The sequence below is a fragment of the Podarcis liolepis genome (genome assembly GCF_965112155.1).
Source record: "Podarcis liolepis genome assembly, chromosome: 3".
NCBI classification, from domain to species: domain Eukaryota; kingdom Metazoa; phylum Chordata; class Lepidosauria; order Squamata; family Lacertidae; genus Podarcis; species Podarcis liolepis.
Genome location: NC_139557.1, coordinates 43,303,101 through 43,322,856, shown reverse-complemented (window position 1 = coordinate 43,322,856; position 19,756 = coordinate 43,303,101). Strand labels below are relative to the sequence as shown.

The following is a 19,756-nucleotide window of genomic DNA, read 5'->3' as shown; positions in this document are numbered from 1 at the left end:
GAACTGAATATGACCTGTACTCTTTTTACCTGATCAAATAGCTCTGTGCCATCAGCTCCTGCTGCTTTCATCAACTCATCTTCACCACCAGGATGATATTCCATATACGGTGTGATATTATACACGAGACCTACAATTTTTGTAAAAAGAATTTTTAAAAATCCAATTAAAACATGCAGCATGCCCTCTATGAAAAAAAAAATATTAAAAATATATCTATCGATCTGCATTGCTCCTTTATTATTTTAGCAACACTGAAACAGGAAATTGTACAATGAAAGCGGTTATATTCAGAAAAAGATAGGAATATGCCATGCTAGGTAAACCTAAGGCACAATATTAAAGCACACGTGATAGCTTATGTTCTGATGACTAGGCATCTGAGAGTCCAGAATCCAGAGTCACATCTATCCTTGCTTCAGTGGAAGTGGTAGATCCAAGCATACATCCCTTCCTATGTGCATGGTTACCCTTTCCCCTGATCAATGGAGATGTAGTCACATTGGGAAGAGCTCTGTGCATGCACTGCAACATGCAAGGAACCAGGAAAATACATATATTCACTTTTGCAACCAACTACTGAATCCCCACAGAACAAAGTCCTGAAACCATTTTGTCTCTCCCAAACGACCTCAAATATTTCTCTGCAAGGAGAAAGGAAAAGGGGAGCCTCCCCATTGTCTCTTTGCTTACAAATCCTGTCTCAAGGGCACATTTAATATATGAAGGGGGTGAGCCTGTGACTTGGATTCAGGGATTGAGTAGTTATTATAACAAAAGAGTTGCCAGGATGCCCAGGTAATCCAATCAGGTAACCTGGAAGACAGGATAAAAACAACTCACTCAGATTTCTGTTGTAGTCCGCCCCTTCTCTGATGTATGTATGATGTATTTGGGGTAGTGGTCTTGGGCTACACCCTTTCTGTGATGCATGCATGATGTATGGAGTGGTGGTCTTGAGCTACAGGGTGGAAAGTTCAAAAGTCTATAGAAGGGCTTGCATACCTTTGTCCTGGGTCCTCCTCCTCTCTCCTGCGTGTGAGGAGCACCCTGTTGCAACAGCTTTAATAAAAATCAGGCTTACTAGCTGCTTTGTTTCTCAATATTCTCTGGTTGGCCTCTGTTATTTTCTCCTACTGATGGAGAACCTACAAAGGACTTTATAAGGGCTCTTGTGGACCCCATAAGGGAAAGGGAACTGTTTTTGTTTACAACATAGACAAGGGATCCACTCTAAGAAAAGTATTTGCTGATAAATGGGTTAATCAGAACTGTGGGGTTCTCTCTCATTACAGACTTGCAAAGCTACAACAAATCTACTAGGTTTCAAAAATGTCCCAAGTGTGTGTATAACACTGTCTATTTAGCAGTAGCACAAGATACAGAGAATAATGCTTTAGGGATTCACAAACCACTTGTCCAAATATCTTAGCTCAACACAGATGTCACATAACAAAGCCTTTCATCCAATATGCACTCAGAATGCCATCTAGTGTAAAGTGCTGAGCACTGCATATCAGAAAAGGTATGTTAACTCTGAAAGCGGATTCAGACACCTTTTTGTTCATAGCTATCTTTGCAGAGTGTCCTGGGCAGACAGGTGAATTTATAACATCACTGATAAAAAATCAGAAGCGGGTATTTCACCACTCACAATGGAGTGAGTGCCATTTTAAGGCTATCACAGTGTAGCTGATGTCATAGAAAGGATCCTAATTTGTTCATAATGTATGGAAATGCTTTTGTTTCTCAAATCATGTGACCCACAGAAAATGTAGGTGATGCCAGAAAGTCAATACATACAAATTTATATAAGGTGTGCTTCCCACTATCACTTGCACAAGATTTTAATTACAGGTAGGTAGCCGTGTTGGTCTGCCGTAGTTGCAACAAAACAAAACAAAACAAAACAAAATAATAAAAATTCCTTCCAGTAGCACCTTAGAGACCAACTAAGTTAGTTATTGGTATAAGCTCATACCAATAACTAACTTAGTTGGTCTCTAAGGTGCTACAGGAAGGAATTTTTTTTTTCTTTTTTCGACAAGATTTTAAGACTTGGGGGGGCATGTCAGTTGTACAGTGGCATTTAATGGGTGTGTGTAAATACATATATTACTTCAATTAATGGTACTCTTCATAGTCAGGCAACTCAGTGATTATTTTGGTATATTAGATTCCTTATTCATGTACCAACCAAGACCTATAACAAGCAATTTTGCCTTTGCATTTAGTGCTTTCCTAAAGCACAAAGCAATTATAGCTATTACCATGCATTGCATCTGTGCAGCTTGGCAAAATACTATCTACTATAGATAAATGTTTCATATTTTCCGGAGCATTAAAACTACAGCTGAGAGAGGAATGAGTTCCAAGCTGGCCAATGCCAGCAATATACTCCACCTGGAGGTATTTTTTAAAATGAAAAGCAGCATCCAAGAGCACAAAAATAAACAGTGAAAATGGAACAAAGATGTTTACAATGTTTGCCAGACTCTGTTTGTCAAGTCCAAGGCCAACAGGGGAAAAAATACACTGGAAGAAAAGTAGAGGTTAGTAGAAGGGAACGCATGTGGTATTAAGTCTTCCAGGGAAATCTAACAGTGTATTACCTTGAATTCATGAACCATAGCTCTATCAACAGCAATTCACTATGACGACAAATATGTAGAGTCAACATGTACAAAAGTTCTACTTTCAGAGGCATCAAGCCTTTCTCTACTAGAAGCAGAATGCTGGCCCTTGGTCGTCTCCAGCAAGGCAATTAATTTGTCCCACAAACCTTGCAAAAGCATTCTGTAAGCACAGTCTGTGTGTCATTTGGCTCTCAGCCTATTAGTGTACTGGTCAGGAAGCAACCCGGAATGAAAAGAAGAATCCAGGGAGTCAAATGATGTTACAGAGAAATACAGGAAGCTGCCTTATACCAAGTCAGTCCACTGGGTCCATCTAGCTCAGCATCATCTACAGACTGTACACTGATTGGCCATGACTCTCAAGGTTTTCAGACAGGGTTCTCTCCCAGATCTACCTGGAGATGCTGGGGAAATGAACTTGGGACGTTCTGCAGGCAAAGCAAATGCTCTTCCATTGAGCTATGGGCCCTCTCCAAATATTATTCTTCCATTTGAGGAAAAACAGGTGTTTGTTGGTTCATATCCTGTTTGTCTCTATTTCTAGCATAAAAAAACAAGGACTCAAACCTGAACCAAAACTTTTTTTTCCTGAACCTGAACAGAATTTGATTGCTGATCTCAGGATTCTTATAAGACAGGGCAGACAGTCCAACTTTTCATACCAAAAGGGCCACAAGAATACTTTGAGACGGAGCCTAAGGGCTGCACACTGTCCTGTTGCGTGGGGGAGCAAGCCCAAAATTTCACACACCCCAGCCTTCATGCTCTCTTCTTGAAGCCAGCTAAGTGAGGTGCTGGACTTTGGAAAAGAGGCACAAGGCTCTGGAAGGGTCCTAGAGCCCCTCACACAGCTGGGAAAATGCTAACTGGGCTTTGGGAAGGAGGCAGGAGGACTCTAGAATCTGGTCAGAGCCCCCATGCCCCCTTCCCAAAGGCCAGCACCTCCTCTCCTGGCTTTGAGAAGGCAGTATGAGGGCTGTGGAGGGTGTAATCAAATGTTGCCATGGTCACCAAAAGAGGCCCCGAGGGCCACATGCAGTCCTTGGGTTGTGTGCTGTTATAGGAGAAAGAGAACCTAGGCCAGGGGTCTGCAACCCACGGCTCCGGAGCCGCATGTGGCTCTTTTACACCTTTGCTGCGGCTCCGGGGCGGATACTAGCGAGGGGAGGAGGCGCATTGTGCGCCCCGACACTCCTCACTGTGGCGGGCGATGTACTGGCTGTGACGTTGCATGGGGGCGGTGCATGCGTTAGTCACGCACCGTCCCAACGTCACCTTCCCGCCCGCTGTCAGATCATGGCTCCGGAGATATATTTGTTTTAAATGTTGCAATGGTTTTGCGGCTCCCAGTTGTTTTTTCTTCGGAAACGGGTCCAAGTGGCTCTTTTTGTCTTAAAGGTTGCAGACCCCTGACCTAGGCCCTGGAGCACGGATACCAGCTGCTCCTGACTGATCAATGATCTGAGAAAACCGCTGGGGCAGATCCTGCCCCACCTTCCCTTGGACATCCCTGAGGGAGCCCAGGAAAGGAAGAACACATACCATCAGCTCACAGTTGGCCTGAAATGACTTTGTGACTCTTCATTTTAAATAACGTATTTGTTTTAATGCTTTAAAATAGTAAACCACCTCGGGTGCTTTGGCAGAAAGGGAATTGCAGTCCAACAACCTCTGGTCTATTGTCTTTACTAAAGGGGCATCCACCCCCCACATCCTCTAGTGGGCATTAAGTTTCAAAAGCACTCTCCGCACCCCCATTGAGAATTCCACAAATCTGTTTCTACTTTGCTTATGACAGAGGATAAACATTAGCAGTATATTTTCAGTAAATGAAAGGCAAGGATAACTCTTTGGAAGGTGAGTGAGAGAAAAAAGAATATGCTCAAAGCAAAATTTTGGACAATATAGTTACAGGTGTTCACTTGCTGCTATCTAAATGCTAAATAGCATTGTTATTAACTAATCCCATTACCTAAGCTCTAATAAAACTTTTAAACCACTTATGCATATTTATTTTGTTATATTTCTTTCCTCTATATAAGAGTGGCTGGGGAAACCCAGCCAGATGGGCAGGGTATAAATAAATTATTATTTATTATTATTATTATTATTATTATTATTATTATTATTATTATTACATAAAAGCTTTGGGGGGAAATAAGTAGCAATAGCACATTCATAAGAAATGTCAACAGAGCAGCCTACCTCTTATGCATATCCAACAGTCAGTCCTCTTATTATGCTTAGCAAGCTCTTCTTCAGTCACCTCTATTAATCTTCCTTTTAGACCAGTTAGATCTTTCCCACTTTTAGTTAATCTAATCCAGTCCATAAGACTTCGGCCTGGTTTCAAAGGTACCTAAAAAGAAAGATAAGTTTGTGGAGGAAGATAAGTTTATTAAATAATTAGCAACAAAAAGCAGAAGTAGATTGGTTTCTTGCCATCCTTTATGGTGCGCAGCAAAAATCCGCATTTAATTCTGGCACACAAAGACAAAGCTATAGAAAGCAGAAGAAAATAACCTTCAAACAGAGCCATAGCAGACAATGGTGAGGAAAGTTAGCATGCAGGACTACTCAGTGGCGTAGCGTGGGTTGTCAGCACCCGGGGCAAGGCAAGTAATTTTTGCCCCCTAACCCGTGGATTTGCGCCCCCTAACCCTAACCCCCAGATGTTGCGCCCGGTGCGGCCGGCCCCCCCTGCACCCCCCACGCTACGCCACTGGGACTACTTCTGAGGTAAATACAAATATGTAATCTAATAATCAGAAGAATTGGGGGAGGGGGAGGGAAGTTCAATTTATTCCAGCCAAGTTCTCCTATCCAAACACATTTCCCTGAACAGTTTCTTGGAACGGGGTATAGTTTAAAGTTTTTTCAGGCTGTGTGTGTTACTGTTATTAATATTCACTTTCTGTATCTTTATTTTAGATTTTATAATTTATGTGGAAATTGTTGAACTTGATTGTGTACTTTTGATATTTTTGTTATTATTTATGGCTATTTTTGTTATGTTCGCAATTAGGGATTTTTTTCATGTTGTTGGCTGCCTTGAACATGATTTGAACTATGGAAATGTGGCATAAAAATAAATGTATGTAACCAAACCCCATGAACATCATTACAGCTAATGGTCTAGGCTCTTGAATTAATTTTTTATCACAATTTCATATCCTGGCTTGTCTGTAAGCCAGTAACTATAGTTTCCTGGTTCTGATTACGGTTAACTGTGGCTTTGTGCCATATTTCACTGCTCATGGGAGAGGAGGAGTACCGTATTTTTCGCCATATAGGACGCACCAGTCCATAGGACGCACCTAGATTGGGGGGGGGGAATAAAGGGGGGAATTTATTTTTTTCCCCCAGGCGTGGGGCTGGGGAAGCCCGAGCTTCCCCCTCCCCCAGCCCCCAGAACGGGACCCAGAGCGATGCCGAAGCTGTGTGCAGCTTTGGCATCGCTCTGGGAGCTTGCAGGGCTGGAGGAGGGGGAAGCCCTCCGCCAGCTTTCTAACCAAGTCTAACCGAGTTTGCGGGGCTGGCGACGGGGAGGAGCAGGCTTCTCCCCCCCCCCCGCCAGCCTTCTAGCCAAGTCGGGGGACAGCAGGAAAGGCGCGCTGCACCTCTCCCGCTGTCCCCCGAGTTTGCGGGGCTGGCGACGGGGAGGAGCAGGCTTCCCCCCCCCCGCCAGCCTTCTAGCCAAGTCGGGGGACAGTGGGAAAGGCGCGCTGCGCCTCCCACTGTCCCCCCGGGCTTGTGGGGCTGGCGGTGGGGCTCTGCTGAAGCCTGGAGAGGAGAGGGGTCGGTGCGCACCGACCTCTCTCGCTCTCCAGGCTTCAGGGAAAGCCTGCATTCGCCCCATAGGACGCACACACATTTCCCCTTCATTTTTAGAGAGGAAAAAGTGCGTCCTATAGGGCGAAAAATATGGTAACTACTTAATAAGCCAATATTTTATAACATAAATGCAGTCATTGTGCATTTAAGTGCTCTAAGTGCACAATTTAGGCTTGGTCTTTACTTCTATATGAAATTAAATCAGAGACAACATTGGGCCCGGCAGTGGGAGGAGAGAGAGAAGATATACAAACTAGAAAGACAAGCATACAGCAAATCTCTTGGTCAAGGAGACTATGCTTTAAATGCAATTGAGAACATGTAACATAGGGGATTTTGAGGAAGGCTATTGTTTCCCCAACAGAATTTCTATCTCCCTACAATAGGGAGATACTTATGCTGGGAAACATGCAACTTGTGTATGCATGAGGAACACAACATTGCATCAGTTCCTGCTTCTCCTGCATCTTTAGTCACTCTAAATTTCTATTAAACTTATCCTTAGATCTTCAATATGGGCAGAACTTCACTCCAATTACTACTGTTATTTGTGACACACTTAACAGCTGCGTGGTTATTAAAGTGCACATTCTTCTCTAAAGCTCAAACAGCACTGTCTGCAAAAGAGCTGTACCATGAAAAATTCATTGACTCTACTTGTTGAGGACTCCACAATTTCCACAGCCCATCACATTACTCAACAGGAATCAGCTGACATACCAACACTGTTGCCACATGGCTTCAGCCTTATACTACCACATGATAGCCCACTAGTTTCATAATCACAGCAATCAGCTTGAAGACACTTTGAAACCAGTCTTCCTTTATGCAAATGTTCCTCATACCCTTGCCACTATTATAGTTTTAACCAACCACCACACCGGACTTAAGTTGAGTCCCAAACACATGAAAGGAATAGGATGCACAGAAGCATCTATAATTATCCACAGCCCTAAAGAACAAAAAAGTCAGATACTGTCCGTCAGCTATTAGGGCTTCCAGGATAATAAGCATATTCTGAAAGCAAGCTTGAACCCTGGAGCTCCCTTCTCTTTTAGAAACTACGTGCCCCATAATTACACAACGGTCCTCAGAAAAGAGGAAACTGCCAGATGCATCTGTGTTGCCTGCAAAACACACACACACAAAACACAAGAAAAGGCAGCACGGACTGCTCTTAACCTAAAAGCACCCCTGAACCTCATTCCCTCAAGAACTGACACCATCCTCTCGCCGGGCAGAACTTTAGGAACTACGTAACAGACAGAAACCAAACAGCTTTTCTCACTTCCTAAATCTCCGGGCCAGGAAAGGCTTCACCTGCCGAGTTTCCGCCTGTAACACCCATCTGGGTTCCAGATCTCTACCCTCAACGAGCAAATGAAGCGTTAACCCCCATTCCGCCTCTGCAGGTGCCAATGCGCAAGGCGACCCCTCTCACACCGCCAGCTTGCCCTGGGACCCAGTGGCAAGGAGTACCACAGACCCCCCCCCCGGGCCCAGTTCCCGCCGCACCTTGCTGCGCCCTCCCGCGGCCACCCGCTGCTGGGAGCCTGGGGCAGGGAAAGCTTGGGAGGGGACGTTGAGCATCCTGCCGGCCGCAGGACAGCCGCCGCCGCCACCGCCGCCGCCTCTTCTTCTTCAGAAACTGCAAGCGGACGGAAAGAGCCGCTTCCGGGTCCGGCCCGGCGCCGAAGCAGCCAGTAGCCTAGTTGAAAGGCAGGCGGAGACTTAAAAGGCCGTACTGCGCAGGCGTGAGGTTGAACCGGGGCGGGTGGTTGGAGCTCTCTCCACAGACGAGGGCGCGTGCCTAGGCCCCACCCACCTGAGTTGACTGACGGCGGCACAGCAAAAACCCACGGCGGGGGCGGGATCTTCCGCCCACGTGGTCCACAGACGCTCCTAGCTGGCCGCTTAACCGCTTGCCTGTGTTTTGTTTCGCGCGCTCGCTGCGCAGGGATTTGTTCCTTTAAAATGCTCGCATCCTGCTTTTCGAGTGGCGCTTGCTCCAGGTGGCGGCAGAGGATCGTACAACCATAACATCAATAATAATAACAACAATAATTCGAAGTATTATTATTATTATTACCATAGCTGTCAACTTTTCCCTTGTTTAAAGGGAAATTCCCTTATTCCGAATAGGATTCCTCACAAGAAAAGGGAAAAGTTGACAGCTATGATTATTACTAATAATAGTAATGCGAAGTATTAAAATAGACGTCAGTTTTGCATGCCTGGGGATTCCTGCCTCAACAAAAAAGTATTCAGTGCAGTAAAGGTTGCCTGCCTAATCTCCCAGCCTAACCTACCTCACAGGGTTGTTGTGAGGTTGAAATGGAAAGAACCACTTACACCACCTCACCTGTCCCACCCCCATTCCTGCATTAAGCAGGAAGGTCTTATGAGGGCTTCTACACGTGTATAGCAACCCTACTCACGTTTGCATTGCCTATAAAGGCATAACGCCTGAATACAGTTATTGTGGATCTCCATGAGCCGTAGCCGGGATTTGGGGTGTGTGTGCAGAACCTCAGTTTGCTATGTATGCTATGCCCATGTTGATCTCACTATTTGATAGAGCACAGTTCTGAACCATTTAACCCATGGCAGTCCCTTCAAAGCCAATGGAGTTACTTCAGTCATTATTATTTATTTATTTATTTATTTATACCCCGCCCATCTGGCTGAGTTTCCCCAGCCACTCTGGGCGGCTCCCAATCAAGTGTTAAAAACAGTACAGCGTTACATATTAAAAACTTCCCTGAACAGGGCTGCCTTCAGGTGTCTTCTGAATGTCAGGTAGTTGTGGACGAGTAAGCAATCTATGCTGTAGAAAAGTCCTCAGAATTCAGTACATATTTAGAAAATCTATGTGCACCAGTGATTTAGGACTTTTTAATGAAACCTACTTTTCTTATCTGGAAAGTGTCTCTGTGTATGGAGATCATACCATGCAACAACATGTTACTACTGCCTGTAAACACACTATTTATTTTGTAGATTTATATTCCACTTTTCAGAGAAACTTTCTTACAAGGCAGCTCACAATAATGTATAAAAACAATCATAACAACGAAATGAAAAAATACAAAAAGAAAGCCTAACTAAAAAAATTGTTTTCACACATCAGGATACACAAATAAACTAATAAGAAGTGTTCCTGAGTAAAAATGTATTCAGAGTTCACTTAAAGGAAAAAGATTTCCATTACTAAAGCTGAAATTCTATGCAGCTTACTACAAACACACTAGCAGTATATGTGCTTGTGGGATTTTCATATACAAGGTCCTACACATGGATCTCACTTAGTTCCCCTGTAGGAGCAATTTCTATATATGAACTACTGTATATTCTGAGTGGTTCCAGTTTCACACACATGGAACATTGTTTGAGTTTATGAAGTGTAAATCAGCATTGAGTTAATCCAGTTTATCAAGTCAGATACATTTTGTACTCCAGTTGAGTCTGGTTTTAACTCTTTATAGAGATTTCAGTAATCAAAAAAGGCAATGTTTACTCAAAAGCAAGCCTCATTGTATTCAGTGAGGCATGATATCAGGTAGGATAAGTAGATGCAAAAGAAGATGGGTTTTCCCCACCTTTAATAGTTGTGGAGAATAGGAAATTTCAGCAGGGGGTGTACCTTGCCTGACAAGCTACACCTGAAATTCTCTATTCTACACAACTATTGAAGGTGATGGAGCTCCATCCAAGTAAATGTACATAGGATTACAGCCCTACAGTGCAATCCTACACTTGTCTATTCAGAAGTAGGCCTCACTGAGTTCAATAGGACTTCCAGGTTAGTGTAGGATTGCAGGCTTAGATCCTTTGTTGACTTAAGAATGTAATAATTTAAGAATGAGCTGCCTCTTTCATTTTCTAAGGGCAGCTTCCAGAATGACAATATTTTCATATGTGATGTGTGACACACAACATGGGAAACACAAATTCACATTTCTCTCTCATGCCAGTTTGTATGCTTCTCTTTTTAAACCTTGAAAAACAATGCAAGGCTGAAATTCTTACATGAACATCAGTTCCATTGAAATCAATAGGGCTTCTTCCGAATGAATATGTTCAGAATTAGGGTATAGGGCATATAATTTTTTTTACAAATGTTTCTTTTTAAGGGATATATATCTGGATATATACCCAGATTCCAATATGCAAGCTCACCCCCTCCTTATTTCTGTCCCCTGCCACAACGCATCCAACCACCTCTGCAGCTGTAATTCTAATTGATTCTGCTGCCCTATGGTACTACCAGCATAAAAGAATTGCTATTTTCAGAGGAACAGAGGAGTGTAGCAGGCATAAAATGAAACAAAACTCAATACTGTTTCTATAAAAATGTAAAATGCTTGATTTTAATGAAAAATAACTTACATATAAATTAGCTTAAAATACTATGATAGCATGTTGATATCAATATTAAGTAAAGGAATGAATGTGAACAGTGATATTAACATTCATTATAATTAAGAATCCAATTCTGCTCCAGAATTATGTTCCGAGTCATCACTATCTTCCTCATTCTCTGAATCTTCATAGAAGGAAATTGTGGCTTGGACAGGAAAGTTCTTCAGAAGTGCTTCAGCTTCTTGATACAAGTAGTCAAAGCACCTTGATTTGGGCCAGAATAACCTAAAAACACACAGAGGCAACCTGTTCTGTTAATTTAACATTTAAGGGATTCACTTCAGTTTAGTTGACCTAGGGTTAATGTGAAATAACTTTTGCTGAAAATTACTTCCTTAGGTTTTAGAGTACATGCGTAAGAGATAATTGGTGGAAATTGGATACTTTACCTTAAGCAAGTGGAACATGGTGGGTAGCACTGGATGCAAACCAGAGTTAGGAGCTATAATATGTGGCTGCACTCTGATACTCCATTTACTAAAGTCCAGCAGGAAATGGAAGTTTAATGAGAAAACAGGCCCTACTTATGCCTAAATGAAATTAGGGGCATTTCACACCTAAAGTTTCCCTACAATTAAATATTAAATGATGCTGCAAACCTTTCTGAATGGTTTGGTACTGGTAATAGCTCTGCTCTTGTACTGCAAAAGGTGTAAACGTACTACATTCTTAGAGATGACACAGAACTTTGGTTCTGCAGCAGCTGCTTAGTGGGCCCATCACTTCAGTCTGCAACCTAGTTCCCCATCCTTGTGAAAATTTCTTGTTCTTGGCCAGAATACTTAAACACATATTCTGCATAACTCTATAATTAGTAAAACAGAAGCTATGTAAGCCCTCAAATACAATTATTGTTGTACAAGGTCAGATACCTCTGACAACTCCAACACCAGATATGGTTTGATAGCATCTGATGGGAAATTTAACTATGCATATCTGAATTGCGCCTGGGCACATATAGTGAGTAGGACATACACACATACAAGAAAGGTTAGCTTTGCACTGGAAACTGCCATGATGACTTGATACTGACATCTCTGCATAGTAAATTTTCCCGTTCCCCTGGGTGAAAAGGCCAGAAACAGTTATACAACTGGGGGGGGGGGGGAGATGTACAATCTGGTAGAGAGTTTTTCAAACTCGTCTCATCCTGCCACACAAACTATGTAGTCCACAGTTCTCTGGTGCAGCGACTGCAGGGTCGGGAGAGAAGAAGAACATCTTTCATGTGGAATTGTAATATACACAATAGGAATCATGGTCTTCAATAGGTGGGCCATGTGCTATTCTATGACCACCAGGAGGGGCAGGTGTGCAATACAGGCAGCAACCTCATAAAGCCTTGTGGGTCAGAGGGACAGTGCAATGATGTAGCTGCTGCCTGAAATTAACAAAAAGTGTCCACTGTTCTGCACCATAACCATTTCCACCTGTTGGTATTCTTCCCACTAGGCAGCTGTTAATGATTCCCTGCTAGGAAAAAATAGTGAAAATGGCCCTAACAGAAACTGTAAATAATAATATTAATGCTTACACCTTACCTGACTGGATGTATATACTGTGTGAGTTTTGCTGAGTCTGTCTCAGAAGAGCTGCACAACTAGGAGTAATAAACAGGAGACACAGATCAAAAACAGAATGATTAACAGTATCCAGAAAGGGCAGTTTCAAAAGTAATATAAAAACTATTCCTGAGCATGGAAAATTTGTGGAATGTAAGGAAGCTGATTTCATTTTAGCCATCTGCGGTCCACCAGATGCTGCTGAACTACAACTCCCATCATCTCTGACCATTGGCTAGGCTAGCTGAGGGTGGATGAGAGTTGGGAATTCAACAACATCTGAAAGGACCACAGGTTCCCCAGCCCTGCATGACAGATAGGACATGCATATTCAGGTATCACCTGTGAAAGAAACGTAAAGCAACATTCCAGATACCAAAGAAGAGTGTCATCCTGTTCAATTATTGACTTGGCATTTTTAAATGACCAAAGCTCTATAATGGATTCTTATTTGTATTACTTGGTTGTATTTGCTGTATTTCGATTTTACAGTTTCTGTAACCTGCTTAAAGTAAAGGTAAAGAGGCCCCTAACCATTAGGTCCAGTCGTGGCCGACTCTGGGGTTGCGGCGCTCATCTCGCTTTATTGGCCGAGGGAGCCAGCGTACAGCTTCCGGGTCATCTGGCCAGAATGACTAAGCCGCTTCTGGCGAACCAGGGCAGCGCACGGAAACACTGTTTACCTTCCCACCTTCCCAACCTATTTATCTACTTGCACTTTGATGTGCTTTCGAACTGCTAGGTTGGCAGGAGCAGGGACCGAGCAACGGAAGCTCACCCCGTCGCGGGGATTAGAACCGCCGACCTTCTGATCGGCAAGTCCTAGACTCTGTGGTTTAACCTACAGCACCACCCACGTCCCTGTCTGTAACCTGCTTAGGGATTTTTATTTTTGCCAAAAACATATATAACATTTCTAATTAATTAATTAATTAATTAAAGCATGCCATCAAAATAAGCATGACGTTGCCCTCACTATTGCCAACTTGGGCTCTTTGGGAAGAAGGGTGGGATATAAATTGAAACAGCAGCAGCAGCAGCAACAACAACAAAGACATAAAAATAATGTCAAATCCCAATATGACTTCCTTGGAGGTTTTTGAGCAGAAGTTGGCTGGCCCTCTGTAATGGTTGCGTTGGCTGAGATTCCTGCATTGCAGGTGGTTGGACTAGATTACCCTCGGGATCCCTTCTGACTCTACAAATCTATGACTTTTCCCGAATTGTGTTTAACTGACAGCCTGAAAAGGAAAGGACGACTTTCCCATTCTGGCTCCTGCACACCCACAAAGTTAACGATCCAAGGACCATCTTAGTCAGGAGAACACAACTCCCCACTCCAGCCACCCCACGTGGGATTGTTGCCGCTTTAATCAGAATGGACACACTCACCGCCCTGTAGTTTCGCCTGCGCTGCCTTTCTGCATCTTTGGGGGTGGGAATCCAAGGTCTCCAGAATCCTCCGGACCTGTAGAATCAATAGAAGGGAATACAGCTTTGCGTTAGCTGGGCGACACAAAAAAGCGGTCGGTTGTTGGAAAGGAGGGTGGAGGAAAGGAAAGGAAAACACTCGAAGCCTGTGATTTCTGGGGCTGGAGGAAAGCGCGGCTTACCTCGCTTGTCCTCTGCAGCAGATCCGGGCGTTGTGCGCGCCAGGTGGAGAAGCACAGAGGCGGAGCCGAGAGCTGTCCATGCTGCGTCGCTGGCAGCAGTCGAGGCAGCCCAAGTGGCGCAGACGCCGCTGGCGCACCGCTTCCTCTTCCTCCTCTCCTTGTCGTTGTGTCTCCCCTTCGGGGGTTTAGCCTGGCCTGGGTTCTGGTGCGGCTGCCGCCCGAGGGGTTTTTATAGCTCTCGCCGCGCAGGGTCCCAGCCGCTTTCTCTCATTTGCCGGAGAGGTAAACAAAAAGGCTGCGCGTGAAAGGCGCGTCAGGGTAAACAAGGAGCGTGGACGCGTGCGAGCTCCAAATGGCCCAGGGAGAGGTTTGGCGAGGGAGTGTGAATCGCACTTGAGCAGACACATGGCTGTGTTGTCCTTCAGAGGGGAGAGACCACGCTTGGGCTCGGGCTGCGAAGTGTCCAGCGTGAGAAAGCCAGCGTGTGTGTATCTGTGTCCGAGTGTGTGCAGTTTTGCTGGGAGAAATGCCGCTTCCCGCGTTGGAAAATTCCTGCAACTGTATTTTTAGTTCATTCGAATATTTAGTCCTCCCTTTCCCAAAAATCGTGTCCAAAACAACTTCTAATGATGAAACAATCAGATCCAACGCATGGGAAAAACAATAGAATTGAACAATAAAAACAAATATATAAATTTCATTCTCTCTCTCTCTCTCTCTCTCACACACACACACACACACACACACGGGCGTAGCCAGGATTTTTGTGGGGGGGCAGGACTTTTGTTAGGGGGCAGAACCAACGCAATTTGTCTGTTAAGTATTTCTATTTTTTTACTTTATGGGGGGCAGCTGTCCCTTCCTGCCCCCCTTGGCTACACACAGACACATGTATGTATATAACAATTTTATATACAAATATATATATATAACAATTTAAAATACAACAGCAAGAACAATGAGCTGAAACAAAACACCTGAAATACCTAAAGGCATCCATAGAACACCATAGAATAAATGACTGAAAGTTTCAATGGAGCACTATCTAGTTTCTAAATGTTTTTCAGAAATTGCCCACTCCATGTTTATTTTTCACACAGAAGGCCTCCCCACATGGCCTCCGCATGGTTGCAGGAAGGAGCACTTGCATCCTGGCCACATTGCATGGGAAGTATATGTGCCAGCACCACAAGCTTTGTGCCACTTACAAAATCATGGATATTGCTTTAGCTCCTAAAGCTGGTCTGTGGTGTTGCAATAGAAGGCTAGAGTCAAAAGCTTACAGATTTGAAAGCACATTCCATGGGAGTCAAGTGTTTTCCATCAGGGTGCCAATTACATAGACCTAGTGTGTGTTGTTTATGATGCATTTGGCTCCAATTTTCCACATTTATTGGGTCACTAGGAATATTTCATCAGTTCGGGGGTAGCTTGTGTTACCTTTGAATTGGAGCTGTTGATTAGCTGCAGGAGGGTTTATGAGCTAAGCACACAGTAAAACAAAATACCACTCAAGGCAAGAGCAGGGGTGATCTATACTGAGGGAAAAGAGTGTTAAAGGTTTGAATAGTGGACTGGGAAACTGGTATTGCATGATAATATGCAGAGGAACTTTAGGAATATTTTAGTCATAAGAAAAGTAATACTATTTGAAGTGGTAGTTGTCACTTCAATTATTTAAAGTAGTCTGAATGGGGCGCACAATGTGTGCACACCTATAGAATGCCTATAGGTGTCATGGGAGAAAGTAAGAATGCACAGTGAAAAGCTGTGTCCCAGTTATTAGTACCGTCATAAGCCAAGCAAATAGCAACTCTCCCCCTGCCAAGTTAGAACAGTAAAGGTAAAGGTACCCCTGCCCGTACGGGCCAGTCGTGACTGACTCTAGGGTTGTGTGCTCATCTCACTCTAGAGGCCGGGAGCCGGCGCTGTCTGAAGACACTTCCGGGTCATGTGGCCAGCGTGACGAAGCTGCTCTGACGAGCCTGCACCAGCGCAGCACACGGAAACGCCGTTTACCTTCCCGCTATAAAGCGGTACCTATTTATCTACTTGCACTTAAGGGTGCTTTCAAACTGCTAGGTGGGCAGGAGCTGGGACCGAATGACGGGAGCTCACCCCGCAGTGGGGATTCGAACCGCCGACCATACGATCGGCAAGTCCTAGGCACTGAGCTTTTACACACAGCGCCACCCGCGTCCCTAAGGTAGAACAATATCATATAGTTAATGTACAGTGTTTTTAATGGTCTTAAAATGATCATTATTATGACTGGTAGGGCATATGTGAAGTTAGGGCTTGTATATTACAGGGCCCCCTCTGCAAGTTTAGTGTATGTGTGGTTACTGTTCCATGTGCAGAATGTACAGAGACACATCTGCCAAGATAGGCTTGTCCATGTAATATATTTACATAGGAAGTCTAGCCTCCTGGTGAAGTGATAACCTGGGTGATGAGCCATTAAGTAGTCCACATTGTTGCATGTCAATCCAATCTCTGAGCGGTGCAAAATTCCAGGGTTTCCAGGAATGCTTACCCAGGGTTTGTGTTTCCTTCAGGAATGCAGCACAGTGGAGACTGTGGTGTCTTTATGGTATATGGTTTATTTACATACATATGTACAATGTGAGACTACACTGGAGGGTTCATCAACACCCCAAGAGGGTTTTGCTTCCCCCATCATCAGAGCCTTGGATTCAAACAGAAATCATACATTGCTCTCAAATGTTGCTCTGACTCTCTCTCTCCAGTTTGCTTCTTTTGTTCTGGTCCACAGCACTGCAAAAAACTCTATTCTGGCTTTGTCTGTTGAGGAAGAGGCTCCACCCATTTGCTTTCTCACACTGAGCTCCTTAATCCCCTAATAGCTCATCACCCAGGTTATCACCTCACCAGGAGGCTAGCCTGGCTATTCCAATAATTAGAAGCCTTGATTAAATTCTAACACTTGCTGGATCCAGGGATTAGAGGGGTCTGCCATATACATAGCGTAGCACCCCAAACTCTTAGAGTGTACATGCGGCAGCAGAACTTCAGTTAAATGAATCATTGCTTGGAGCACACATTAGGTTGTAAAGTATTCAGACTGAGACTTGGTATAAAATAAAAAGTTTATATTTATTAAAGGAAGTACATTTTTTATATACCTAACTATCTAGTTGGAGAAACAAAGATGTTCTACTTGCCTTTTTGTTCTTAGAAGGTAGATCAAGATGGCCTTTCACTTTTAGGTCCTGTAAAAGTGTGAGGAGGAACAAGTTGTAAACAGGATGCAACCTAAGATGTATCAGTCTAAACTGAGCATCAAGTCAGCATAGAGATAAAGGTAGAGGGATAGTCTAGGAATCCTGAAGTTCATCAAGCTATCCATGCAAACTCCATGCAAACTTCCCTCATTAAGCTGAGTTGCACCCAAACTTCCAACAGGAAAGTCATTACTGACAGCAATTTCCACTTTGATGACATAGAAGATGCATAGTTTGGTGTGAGTAGACAGCAGATGCAGTTGGCATACGTCTGCTCCAGCCGTTCTCCAAAATGGCCTGCAACCATCCTCTTGCAGCACTTATCCCATCAAACATGACTCCTCCATTCATAAAAAATACATCAAACTACAAGTTTGGGGGTGTTTTAATACCAGCCCATTCCATTCTACTCCATTCAATTCCATTCACTTTATTGCATTGCTATATTGCCAATAAAAACCAAAATATGTGGAATAAGGAAGGAAATAAGACTTGAGCTACCGCAAATGACATACATGCACCTCCCAGAGAGTGTCCTCCCTGAGATGGCCCTGAATCACATCTGTCCCAGTGCTTTGTTTACGCACAGGACACTGCCAAGGATTGTGCTCTAAAGTCATTAATAGGCAACACTTATAGAACAGAATAAGATAGTGGAGTTGTGCACTCCAAAATAATCTTGGGGTCAGTCACTACAAATGACACACCCACTCATGCAGGACAGTATCCTCTGGAAGTTGATGTTGCATCACATCTAACACAGTGCTTAGTTTAGGTGCAGGGCATATGCCTCCAATGCAATAATAGTTAAAACTATTAACTATGACTAAGATGAGTAACTGGGGATGCACATCCCAAAATAAGCTTCGTACCATTACAGATCATACAGTCATATCTTGGAGAATGTTGTCTACAAGGTGGCAGTGAATTGTGACCTGTCCAACACTTTGGGTGCAAGACACTGACAAAATGTGCTTAAAGGTAGAAGAAATAAATGGGGATGTGCAGCTCACAGTAACCTTTGTGGTACCTCAAATGATGCACCCAAATGTTGAGGAGAGTATTGCCTATGAGAAGCCATACAATCATGTCTGACCCAATGCAGGGTAGGTGCACATGATGCTGACAGGTGTGTGTGCCCCAGCCAATATTAAGGAAAGATTTCTATAAATGAATAATGAACTGGGGGTAACCTTTCGACCACCCCAAATCTTATCTCTAAGAATGAATTCATATATATAGGCAATTGTTGCAACAATCAATGAAGTTGGGGCTATCCAATATCAAACTGAAGGGCCGATTATGTAAGACCTCACTGCCATTGTATTCCCAGGTGTAACACTTGCCTTTTCTCCCTTAAGAGTAAATGGCAGCCATAAACTTATATGGAAGAAACAAAAGGGGTGAATGTAGGGTTGTGGTTGACGATTTAAAGTGGTATGTTACTGCTTTCAGCAACTGGTGCAGATGAAGCCAAGGCCACTCTGCAGTTTGACAAAATGTTGGGAATTATATACTTTATGAGTGTTAAAATATTTATTCGTGGTATTACAACTTACAATGGTTCTGCTATCATATCCAATACTGATTACACCCCCCCACAGCCAAATATATAAAAAGTATAAATTTTGCTTATCCGCCTCTTTGTGTACATATGCTGCAGCTAATGTCCAAAGTTAAATGAATATTGATGCTGACAATTCTAGACACGTTTTGTAAATGTCTAAAGAAAGATAGATATAGATACTAGATATATGCACACATTTAGGAGACTGTAAATTTGGACATTTAGGGGATTAATTTGGAATTGAGCTATTTTTGAACATTTGGCTTAGTATATTAATTGCAGCTTTATCACTTAAGTAACCAGGCATTTGGACTGAATCCGTCTTGAGAAATGTTTTCATTGTCCACAGTGCAACACTGGGAGACAATGCCGTATAACATGGACACACAAGAGTAAGCACTGAGATCTGGGCAAACCTGAGTGTGTTAATCCAAACAAGAAGGGTGTTCACAGATGGCTCAGGGTGAGATTTGGCAGGGTGGTGCTAATGACACTTTTACATGGGAATATCTGGATGGAAAACATTCCACTCTTCATTTTTACCTCTGAATTAACAAAGTTTGAACAGAGCTCTTGCTATCACTAGAACAATGCTGCATTGTGGACCTTCTATTTGTAAACAATAAGCAGAATTATATCTCTATTTTACATATGCAATGTTAAGGGCTCAGTGTGTGTTACAGATCTTACTTTTACAGCCAGGATTCTGTTCTGCTTCACTACGGATGACAGGAAAACACCCAAGGTAATTAGTTTGTCACCTCTTTATCACTAATGACTTTCTGAGGTTGAGAACCTCTTATTACAGGAGATTCCACGGTCTTGAAAACTTGAAGACAGAACCAGTCCACAGGATTATTTTGTTTAATGTGATGTA

At 43.4% G+C, this 19,756-nt stretch overlaps 2 protein-coding genes across 3 annotated transcripts in view; both read right to left on the bottom strand.

The window, feature by feature from the left end:
* Positions 1-8,277, bottom strand: part of CYB5R4 (cytochrome b5 reductase 4) — a 31,257-nt gene extending 22,980 nt beyond the window's left edge. The window contains exons 1-3 of one of the 2 annotated variants that reach the window (XM_083497563.1): positions 7,986-8,277; positions 4,842-4,995; positions 30-130 (exon numbers count right to left, since the gene is read on the bottom strand). In XM_083497563.1, the coding sequence (XP_083353689.1) occupies positions 30-130; positions 4,842-4,995; positions 7,986-8,060 (330 nt within the window). In that variant the 5' untranslated portion in view covers positions 8,061-8,277. The remainder of the gene's footprint in view (positions 1-29; positions 131-4,841; positions 4,996-7,985) is intronic. The other variant, XM_083497564.1, reaches the window with a different exon arrangement.
* Positions 8,278-10,812: 2,535 nt separating this feature from the next.
* Positions 10,813-14,548, bottom strand: RIPPLY2 (ripply transcriptional repressor 2). The gene is made up of 4 exons (XM_083497244.1): positions 14,068-14,548; positions 13,847-13,922; positions 12,434-12,492; positions 10,813-11,117 (listed from the first exon to the last, which is right to left on the bottom strand). Exons 1-4 carry the CDS (start codon positions 14,145-14,147, stop codon positions 10,952-10,954), a joined length of 381 nt encoding a protein of 126 aa, XP_083353370.1. The 5' UTR covers positions 14,148-14,548; the 3' UTR covers positions 10,813-10,951.
* Positions 14,549-19,756: the final 5,208 nt, after the last annotated feature.

Excerpts from the sequence above, each read along its gene's own strand:
- RIPPLY2 (XM_083497244.1), bottom strand. The coding sequence starts at position 14,147 with ATGGACAGCTCTCGGCTCCGCCTCTGTGCTTCTCCACCTGGCGCGCAC. Across the intron at positions 12,493-13,846 it reads GCAGGCGAAACTACAGGGCG|TTGTGCAGCTCTTCTGAGAC; the intron begins GTGAGTGTGTCC and ends TATTACTCCTAG. Across the intron at positions 11,118-12,433 it reads CAGTATATACATCCAGTCAG|GTTATTCTGGCCCAAATCAA; the intron begins GTAAGGTGTAAG and ends GTGTGTTTTTAG.